Below are 11,303 nucleotides of genomic sequence, written 5' to 3'. Positions count from 1 at the left end.
TACCCCCGCGCTACTTGGCATGAAAGCCAGACTAATAACTCCGGTGCCCAGCCCTGGGTTCCTCACAGGACCTCATGGGCTTCGCCTACTTGACTGGGCCCCACTCGTTACAAACGTTACGGCCTACACATCAAGTCACCCTCCTAGTGTCACCACACACTGCATGCTTCCTTTTTGGGATAGGCTTCTCTGTACAATGACTCACGGGTCCCGAGCAGCTTCCTCCACTGAGCAGGAGTCTGAACTACGCCTGCTGGTGCGATGCAATCTGAATTCTACCCTCACAGTCAGCTGTCCCCCGTGGACGCAAGGAAAACTGTTCACACCGGGACCATCAAGATCCACCTCCTGGGGGCACGCCCTGGATGGCACCTGCCTATGCCTTTATCACACATGGCAGTATGGCTCTGTGGCCACTTACCTCACGGGCAGCACAATCCAGCTACCTACTCACTACTAGACTCGAAAACGTCAATCCTATGACGCACTTGGCGGCACCCTCCATGCTCGTCAGGATCAATTAACTCCAGCTCCGTGACCCCAGTAATTACTGACGTACCAACTGATCCAATACCTGAGGAGGTGTTACTTCTTTCCCTCACACTGCCATCAGAATGATTTCAAACACACCCAAGACATCTTCAAAGGTTTGCCATGAGCCTTATAGAATCATTTTGCCAGGAAAGTACCTGACCAACAACATGAGCTAACAGACATCCTGCACACCCACTCTCGTCATCCAGACACCTGGCATTACGCTAATTAACTAGCCTTGGGCCCGCTAAATCATCCTGGCAACCCAGCCACAAGCGCAGCCTCTACCTGGCAAACAGCGGACCGGAAATACTTCATTCCCTCCCAAGGGCTCATGAGACTTCCTTTCTCACATCCTAGGCCAAACTCTTTGGTGTGGAACGCAGCCACATCGTGGAAACAAACAGTATTGTCCGCCATAAGCCCAACCAACAGAGAAGGGCAAATACTTAGGCCTGCTGGTCGTAAGGTATATGCCACTCAACGTGCAATTTCGAATTGCCACTTATACGCCGCAATCTAGCAAAGTTACGACCACAAATACAACTATAATTCATCGCGAGTATTATTGAGAGCCATCCCAGACCAACAGAACACGTATTAGCAGCTTAAGATTCTGGAGGGCCATAATCGATAATCCTGCACGGCTCTTCACAGCAGCTCTGAGATTCAGCCAATACTGCATGCAAGATCACCGCTACAGCGGCCATCATGCACCGAGGTTCCTCGCTTTCCTTTCTCTCTTTCCTTGCGAAGTTCAGAGCACCATAAGAGGATCTCCTTTTGATGGTGATAAACTCTTTGCTTCCACCACTAATGAGGTGCTGCACTCATGAAAGACTCAAGGGCACTCTGGCGATCCTTAGGTATCCAACCGCTACAAACAGAAGGCGGCAGTTAGTCAACCTTACACCGTCCGCGCTACCCCTCATCATACTCAGTATCCGGGACTCAGGATCAACAACAACAACGCCAACGCCAGAGGTCTCAGATACCAGCAGTGTCGCCCCAATTCTTCGGGATACCCAACTTCCCTCAAAATAATAAACATTTGAACTTTTGGTCGAGGGTCTCGAAAACGTCGCCCCTATTCCGGCGCATGTACTGCTCACAACTTGTCTTTGGACATCGTCTACAGCCATTTTTACACCAATGGCAGAATATTACCACCGACAAGTGGGTTCTAGAGGTCTCACAACGGGGTATTCCATCCCCTTCCTCTCCTTCACCTCCCACCCACCCAACCTCCCCGTCCCTCTTCAGGGACACCTTTCATGAGCCACACCTCCAGCAGAAGTACAACATCTTCTTCACCTGGGTGCTATCGCTCGTGCCCAAATGCCACAAGGGGAAAGGATTCTGTTCCCCTTATTTCCTAACATCAGAAGAAAACTGGAGGATGGCGACCGATCCTCGACTCAGCAGACTCAACAATTTCGTCAAGAAACAAAGTTCAAAATGGTTACTCTCACCACCATAATTCCAGCCCTGCAGCAGGGCGATTGATTTTCAGCGCCTCGGACCTACAAGATGCTGTTCACGTCACTAACCACCATGCCTCCATTTTACCTTTGGCTCCACGCATTCCCTACTTGGCCTTTCCACTGCCCCCCGAGTTTCCTCAAACTTCCACGTAGTCACGGCCTACCTCGGAAACAAGGGTTATATATTTTCCTTACCTGACGATTGCCTTCTCAAGGCCTCACACACAAGGCCCGAGGCCCTCGCTTCATAAAAATCACCATCGAGTGCTTTCATCCCTGGGCCTGCAAATAAATGAGAACAAATCCACATTAATCCTACCCAACGCCTGGACTGTAGAGCAAGCTCGACTCCAGAAGGGACCACCCCAGACCGTGTCAATACTATACAACTGCTGGCTGAAGGCTTTCACAGCAGCCCTCGGGTCGCCACCCGAGACTGCCCACACTACTGGACACATGCCTCTGCATGTTCGTGGTCCAGAATGATGTCTCCACATGAGGTGCTTCCAAGCTGGCTGGCACAGTTTACAAACCAAACGTGCATTCAATAAAAATCATTGACCATACCTTACTGGGTCAAGGACTCTGTCATACGGTGGACAGTCCTGACACACATTGTCTGGAGTCCCCTTCTCCAGACTCCACCAACTGTGATGATGACAACCGATGCCATCCCTCACGGCTGGGGCGCGATATTCTCAACACTGTACACGGCTATGGTCTCCCGCGCGATCCCTACACTATAAACGTTCTAGAACTTCGTGCTATCCGAATGCTGCCGTTGTTCCTCCACTAATTCAAGAATCAGCATGTACGCATAATAACAGACAACATTGCCTGCATGTTCTACGTCAACAGCAAGGAGGGCTCGTTCCCACTCTCTTTGTTCAGAGACCATGACTCTGGAATTGGTGCCTTGAAAACCATCCAGATATCAGCTGTTTAACATACCAGGCCATGATGACACACTGCCGACGAAGCTAAGCAGACGCTTTCGGAGATGGGAAGGTCAACCCACTCCTACACGCGCCTAGCCAGATCAGAACTCGTGGGCAGCGTGCTTTACCCTCCTGTACGGCGAGGCAAGAGCAGAACAGTCTCACGAAGAGACTTAAACAAGGGTAGGGGTCTCCCACGATCCTACCCTCTGTGCTGACAACACCAAAGGCAGTGCAGCGCTTCTGGGCTAAGCCACAGCTCTCACAGAGCACTGAGGCAGGACCCGACCTCCAGTGTCAGGAAGGTCCTTGTTGCTCTGTCCCCCTTGGCACCGCAAATGGGCCGCAGTGCAGACACGTGCTCCTCCTCAACACGGCAAACGGACGCAGTGCCGGCACGCACTCCTCCTGGGCACACCACAGCCCACGTGCTGGCAGCGTGCTGCTCCTCAGCACTGCAAACGGCCCCGGTGCCGGCAGCGTGCCTCTCCTCGGCACCCGCGCTCTCCTCATCTAACCCAGACATTAAGCCACGCTCATCCATCACCAAAGGTTTCCTGAAGGCACGCCAAACCCTATATCCAGATGTTAAGTCACTACCCCTCCATGGGATCTTCACCTAGTATTGTCCTGTCTAACTCACCAACCTTTGAGCCCTTAGCCACCCGCTCCTTTTGCACCTCTCAATGAAACAGCCTTTTGTGGAGTCTCCCTCGCCAGACGGGCAGGCGACATAGCAGCTCTTGCGGCGGATCACCATGTGCCCTCTTCTTCAGGACAGAGTTGTTCTGCGTTTACACCCAAAACTTTCTTCCAAAAGTTCATGCTCCTTTTCACCTCATGAACAATTCATTTCCACTTTCTTTACCTGAAACACACGCAAACTTCTTTGAGGCCACGATGCACACACTGATGTGCGTAGGTCTTGTCCTTTTATCTGGACAGAACACGACCCTTCCGAGGCTCTCTGGACTCTTTGTCTCTACGCAGACGTTTCCAAGGGCATGGCTATCTCTGCTCAGAGGCTTTCGAGATGGATCTCTGAGTGCATACGTCTCTGTTATCAGATAGGGAACGTTACACCTCCGGCCATTGATCAGTGACACATTCCACTGGATCTGTTCTACCTCTGTAGCCTTCCTACGCAGAGTACCCTGTTCAGACATCTGTAGGGCGGCCACCTGGTCCTCCACCATACATTCTTACTCACTATGCCCTTACTCAAGGCCCCCTCTCTGACATCGATTAGGCAGGCAGTATTGTTTACGGCATTTCCTGCCAGATCCGAAGTCCCTACCTCCTTGAGATACACTGCTTTGAAGACATTAAAGTGGAGCACCACAGGGACCATATACCCCCGCGCTACTTGGCATGAAAGCCAGACTAATAACTCCGGTGCCCAGCCCTGGGTTCCTCACAGGACCTCATGGGCTTCGCCTACTTGACTGGGCCCCACTCGTTACAAACGTTACGGCCTACACATCAAGTCACCCTCCTAGTGTCACCACACACTGCATGCTTCCTTTTTGGGATAGGCTTCTCTGTCATGCTCAAGGGTCCGGCAGCCTTCCTCCACTGAGCAGGAGTCTGAACTACCGCGCTGCTGTGCCATGCAATCTGAATTCTACTCACAGTCAGCTGTCCCCCGGTGGACGCAAGGAAAACTGTTCACAACCGACCTCAGATCCCACCTCCTGGGGTTCACGCCCTGGATGGCCCTGCTATGGCCTTTTTCCACACCATGGCAGTATCGGCTCGTGGCCCCTTACCCTCAGGAGCACATCCAGCTACTCTACTCACTTACTAGACTCGAAACGTCAATCCTATGACGCACTTGGCGGCACCCTCCATCACGTCAGGATCAATTAACTCCCAGCTCCTGACCCCAGTAATTTACTGCACGTACCAACTGATCCAATACCTGAGGAGGTGTTAACTTCTTTCCCTCCACTGCCATCAGAATGATTTTTCAAAACATCCAAGACTCTTCAAAGGTTTGCCAACTGAGCTTAATGAATCATTTGCCAGGAAGTACCTGACCCAACAACATGAGCTAACAGACATCCTGCAACCATCTCGTCATTCCAGACCCTGGCATTACGCAATTAACTAGCACTGGGACCTGCTAATATCCTGGCAACCCAGCCACAAGCCAGCCTACTGCAAACAGCGGACCGGAAATACTTCATTCCCTCCAAGGGCTCTGAGATTCCTTTCTCACATCCTAGGGCCAAACTCTTTGGTGTGGAACGCAGCACCGTGGAAACAAACAGTGAATTGTCCGCCATAAGCCCAACCAACAGAGAAGGGCCAAATACTTAGGTCCTGCTGGTCGTAGGTATATGCCACTCAACGTGCAATTTCGAATTGCCACTTATACGCAATCTAGCAAAGTTACGACCACAAAACAAGCTATGCGAATTCATCGCGACTTTATTGAAGCCATCCCAGACAACAGAACACGTATTGAGCAGCTTTAGATTCTGGAGGGCTCTAATATCGCATAGTCCTGCACGGCTCTGTCAGGCAGCTCTGAATTCAGCCAATACTGCATGCAAGATCACCGCTACAGCGGCCATCATGCACCGAGGTTCCTCGCTTTCCTTTCTCTCTTTCCTTGCGAAGTTCAGAGCACCATAAGAGGATCTCCTTTTGATGGTGATAAACTCTTTGCTTCCACCACTAATGAGGTGCTGCACTCATGAAAGACTCAAGGGCACTCTGGCGATCCTTAGGTATCCAACCGCTACAAACAGAAGGCGGCAGTAGTCAACCTTACACCGTCCGCGCTACCCCTCATCATACTCAGTATCCGGGACTCAGGATCAACAACAACAACGCCAACGCCAGAGGTCTCAGATACCAGCAGTGTCGCCCCAATTCTTCGGGATACCCAACTTCCCTCAAAATAATAAACATTTGAACTTTTGGTCGAGGGTCTCGAAAACGTCGCCCCTATTCCGGCGCATGTACTGCTCACAACTTGTCTTTGGACATCGTCTACAGCCATTTTTACACCAATGGCAGAATATTACCACCGACAAGTGGGTTCTAGAGGTCTCACAACGGGGTATTCCATCCCCTTCCTCTCCTTCACCTCCCACCCACCCAACCTCCCCGTCCCTCTTCAGGGACACCTTTCATGAGCCACACCTCCAGCAGAAGTACAACATCTTCTTCACCTGGGTGCTATCGCTCGTGCCCAAATGCCACAAGGGGAAAGGATTCTGTTCCCCTTATTTCCTAACATCAGAAGAAAACTGGAGGATGGCGACCGATCCTCGACTCAGCAGACTCAACAATTTCGTCAAGAAACAAAGTTCAAAATGGTTACTCTCACCACCATAATTCCAGCCCTGCAGCAGGGCGATTGATTTTCAGCCCTCGGACCTACAAGATGCTGTTCACGTCACTAACCACCATGCCTCCATTTTACCTTTGGCTCCACGCATTCCCTCACTTGGCCTTTCCACTGCCCCCGAGTTTCCTGCAAACTTCACAGTAGTCACGGCCTACCTCGGAAACAAGGGTTATATATTTTCCTTACCTGACGATTGCCTTCTCAAGGCCTCACACACAAGCGCCGACGGCCCTCGCTTTCATAAAAATCACCATCGAGTGCTTTCATCCTGGGCCTGCAAATAAATGAGAACAAATCCACATTAATCCTACCCAACGCCTGGACTGTTATGAGCAAGCTCGACTCCAGAACGGGACCCCCCAGACCGTGTCAATACTATACAACTGCTGCGCTGAAGGCTTCACAGCAGCCCTCGGGTCGCCACCCGAGACGCCCACACTACTGGACACATGCCTCTTGCATGTTCGTGGTCCAGAATGATCGTCTCCACATGAGGTGCTTCCCAAGCTTGGCTGGCCAGTTTACAAACCAAACGTGCATTCAATAACAAATCATTGACCATACCTTACTGGGTCAAGGACTCTGTCATACGGTGGACAGTCCTGACACACATTGTTCTGGAGTCCCCTTCTCCAGACTCCACCAACTGTGATGATGACAACCGATGCGCATCCCTCACGGTGGGGCGCGATATCTCTCACACACTGTACACGGGCTATGGTTCCCCGCGCATCCCTACACTATAAACGTTCTAGAACTTCGTGCTATCCGAATGCTGCCGTTGTTCCTCCACTAATCAAGAATCAGCATGTACGCATAATAACAGACAACATTGCCTGCATGTTCTACGTCAACAGCAAGGAGGGCTCGTTCCCACTCTCTTTGTTCAGAGACCATGACTCTGGAATTGGTGCCTTGAAAACCATCCAGATATCAGCTGTTTAACATACCAGGCCATGATGACACACTGCCGACGAAGCTAAGCAGACGCTTTCGGAGATGGGAAGGTCAACCCACTCCTACACGCGCCTAGCCAGATCAGAACTCGTGGGCAGCGTGCTTTACCCTCTGTACGGCGAGGCAAGAGCAGAACAGTCTCACGAAGAGACTTAAACAAGGGTAGGGGTCTCCCACGATCCTACCCTCTGTGCTGACAACACCAAAGGCAGTGCAGCGCTTCTGGGCTAAGCCACAGCTCTCACAGAGCACTGAGGCAGGACCCGACCTCCAGTGTCAGGAAGGTCCTTGTTGCTCTGTCCCCCTTGGCACCGCAAATGGGCCGCAGTGCAGACACGTGCTCCTCCTCAACACGGCAAACGGACGCAGTGCCGGCACGCACTCCTCCTGGGCACACCACAGCCCACGTGCTGGCAGCGTGCTGCTCCTCAGCACTGCAAACGGCCCCGGTGCCGGCAGCGTGCCTCTCCTCGCACCCGCGCTCTCCTCATCTAACCCAGACATTAAGCCACGCTCATCCATCCCAAAGGTTTCCTGAAGGCACGCCAAACCCTATATCCAGATGTTAAGTCACTACCCCTCCATGGGATCTTCACCTAGTATTGTCCTGTCTAACTCACCAACCTTTGAGCCCTTAGCCACCCGCTCCTTTTGCACCTCTCAATGAAACAGCCTTTTGTGGAGTCTCCCTCGCCAGACGGGCAGGCGACATAGCAGCTCTTGCGGCGGATCACCATGTGCCCTCTTCTTCAGGACAGAGTTGTTCTGCGTTTACACCCAAAACTTTCTTCCAAAAGTTCATGCTCCTTTTCACCTCATGAACAATTCATTCCACTTTCTTTACCTGAAACACACGCAAACTTCTTTGAGGCCACGATGCACACACTGATGTGCGTAGGTCTTGTCCTTTTATCTGGACAGAACACGACCCTTCCGAGGCTCTCTGGACTCTTTGTCTCTACGCAGACGTTTCCAAGGGCATGGCTATCTCTGCTCAGAGGCTTTCGAGATGGATCTCTGAGTGCATACGTCTCTGTTATCAATAGGGAACGTTACACCTCGGCCATTGATCAGGACACATTCACTGGATCTGTTCTACCTCTGTAGCCTTCCTACGCAGAGTACCCTGTCAGACATCTGTAGGGCGGCCACCTGGTCCTCCACCATACATTCTTACTCACTATGCCCTTACTCAAGGCCCCCTCTCTGACACTCGATTAGGCAGGCAGTATTGTTTACGCCATTTCCTGCCAGATCCGAAGTCCCTACCTCCTTGAGATACACTGCTTTGAAGACATTAAAGTGGAGCACCACAGGGACCATATACTCAGAATGAGTGACAGGTTCTAAGCATGCGTGGCCGGTAGGAGTACTGCTGTAAAAATCTCCGATCAAAGGCGCAGGGGCACACCGACACCTAAAGTGGAGCACCCACAGGGACATCTCTCGAAGAAGAACATTTATTAGTCATGTCAACACTGAGCTATTGGATAGATTTAATTTTCCAAGCCCTTGCAATAGTACATCCTATGGAGAAGCCTCATTGTCTATTCAAGGCTCACTTCCTTTCACATACCACACAGGACTCCAGGTATATAATGCTTTATATAACGCTAATGTTAAAATTTATATAATACGTAGGTTGAGAAAAAAGTGTCTGTACATCTGGGTATAGTGCTTAGATTATCCTCAAATACCATGTTTGTTTTTAAAAGTCATATGATATATATAGTACATAATCAGCAATAACCCATATTTAGGTGAATAAATTTAAGAGTAGTTTAGATATTAGCATCCAAGTATTCAGGTACATCACTCATGAAAAGCTGTACAGAGAGATGGTTATGGAAAGCAAAATATATCAATGAGTGAAGATTGGCCCTCAGTAATTGAGGATTAGGGTAGGGTGTCCATCAGTTAATTTCCTTAGTGCGCTTCTCATCATATTACATTTCCCTCTCTCCACAAGGGGGAATCGTTGCATCTAGCATATCCCATAGTCCTCTACTACTGCCAATAGTAATAACAATGTTGTGTGTAACACACTCCCAAGAAGATGATATAGAGGGCACAAGAAAAAACAAATCTGAGTAAAACCTTAATTAAAATATCAAACTGGAAAAACATTTCTATCAGACTGTTATAATTTAATAGTTCTAGCTTTATGTATGTAGGCCTCAGGCCTGAAACCCTCATTCATGCCAGTAATCATCACTTACATGAACAGTCCTAGTGAGTCCAGTGACACTACGGCTGTATGTAAGTAAGGGCTGAAGGTTTGGGGCCTCTGCCTGCTGACTTTAAAGAATAATACTTACAAAAATGGCACCTAAATTAAGTTTTCAAGTGTACAGCTAGGGGAAAGGGGAAAGCAAATTAATAAGAGTTCTTAAATGGGGTCAAACTGATCTCCACTCTCCCTCTATTGAACTTAGTGGGAGTGCTGGCTGAGTAAGGACTGAAGGGTTAAGCATGACCTAGTACAGCATACTGTCTTCCTCAAATGATGGACTAGTCTATAAATATGAAAGTGGTCAATTGGATTTACTTAGAAAATGCTAATCAAAAGCTATTTTTAATTTATAAAGCCTAATAGACGGAAATACCAGAGGAAATTTTACCTAGAGCAAAGAGAGAGGCATATTTTAAAAATCAAAATAATAAACTAAACTAGTGTTTCTACCTCCTGAACACAACTTACTGTCTTCTTCCTCTGTGTTTCCAGCTCCAATTCCTTTCTTTCTTTGGCTCGGAATTCTTGCCGCTGTTCAAAATAATCCAGATGTTTGACCTCTCTCTCAAAGTAATGAAGAACACTGGCACGCTATTAACACAAAGGCAATCTGGTTTGTGGTGATCACACTGAATCTTAATTATTGCACTTTTCAGCACATAATCCATCTACAGTAATACTGCACTGCTTTAAAGCATCTTTTTTTAAATATGCAGAACTAAGTAAGAAATTCTGTAACAATGTAATACATCGACCATTTCCTGATGAACCTGATAATGCTGCTATCAGTTTCCCTATCCTAATGTGGGCTATGCACAGACTTGTAGTAAAATAACAAAAGGCATGGATTAAAAATGATTTTAGATATTTTTGGTGCAAGTCTGTGCGTGGCCAAAGTCACTTTTATAGTCTCAATAACAAACTGACTTTATCCACTCATGTTGTGAAACAAGTGTGACCCCTCACAGGTTTGCACCAAAATAACTAAATTGGTTTTACGATAATGATTTAGTTAAATCAATCCAGCTCTGTGTGTAAACCAGCCCTGAGTTACCTTTTATGCACCAAGTACCCCCACCCCACCTCTCCACTATCAGAGTTATTTGAGTCATACTGTGCACCAATTTCCCTAACATGACTGTTCAAGATCCTAGTTTTTTAACAGAATGTAAAGATTTTACAGTAAGTAGATAAATATTCACAAATAGTGCGGGATTGACAACTCTGTCAGTAAAGCCCTCTACTCACAAAACAAATACAGTATAGGCAAAAACAGCGCAAGTTTCCCCACACTGGAAATGTGTCCCTAACCTGAACTGGAGAGGTTCTCTTCATTAAGCCCAGGGTGCCAGTTATCACCAGTATTCATATGGTTTCATTTTGGTTACATACCATAACTTCATAGTAAGTTTACAATATACATGAGTATATAAATGGTAAGAGGAAGGTCTGGGATAGTGAAGAGGAGTGGTTTGGGGAAGGAAAGAGAATAGGGAGAACAGAATAAGCAGCAGAAAAAATTGTTAGAATGAGTGAGATGGGGCCCCTAACTTGTTTTCTGGTGGGGAGAAGGAGCTGGGGGAAACTGAATGAAAGCGGTAGAGAGAGAGGATATGCAAATTCAACACCTAATTTTGCAAATTATTATTGATGCAAATTATTTATTATTTGTAGTATTACAGCACCAGGCCCCCATTGTGGTAGACATTTTACAAACACACAGAACAAGACAGTCTGCCCCAAAGAGCTTATAATTTAATCGTTTTTACTCAAATGAGCAGTCCCAATGAGTTTGT

The 11,303-nt window shown here is 48.4% G+C and overlaps 1 protein-coding gene across 2 annotated transcripts in view; it reads right to left on the bottom strand.

Annotated features, from left to right (window-relative positions):
- The window catches only part of DNAI3 (dynein axonemal intermediate chain 3), a 64,014-nt gene that overhangs the window by 728 nt on the left and 51,983 nt on the right, over positions 1-11,303 (bottom strand). For both annotated transcript variants that reach the window (XM_032798892.2, XM_075067771.1), the window contains exon 22: positions 9,976-10,098. In XM_032798892.2, coding sequence (XP_032654783.1) covers positions 9,976-10,098 — 123 coding nt within the window. The remainder of the gene's footprint in view (positions 1-9,975; positions 10,099-11,303) is intronic.

The sequence above is a fragment of the Chelonoidis abingdonii genome, chromosome 7 (genome assembly GCF_003597395.2).
Source record: "Chelonoidis abingdonii isolate Lonesome George chromosome 7, CheloAbing_2.0, whole genome shotgun sequence".
NCBI lineage: Eukaryota > Metazoa > Chordata > Testudines > Testudinidae > Chelonoidis > Chelonoidis abingdonii.
Note: the sequence above shows the minus strand (reverse complement) of the source record. Positions and strands in the feature narration are given on the sequence as shown.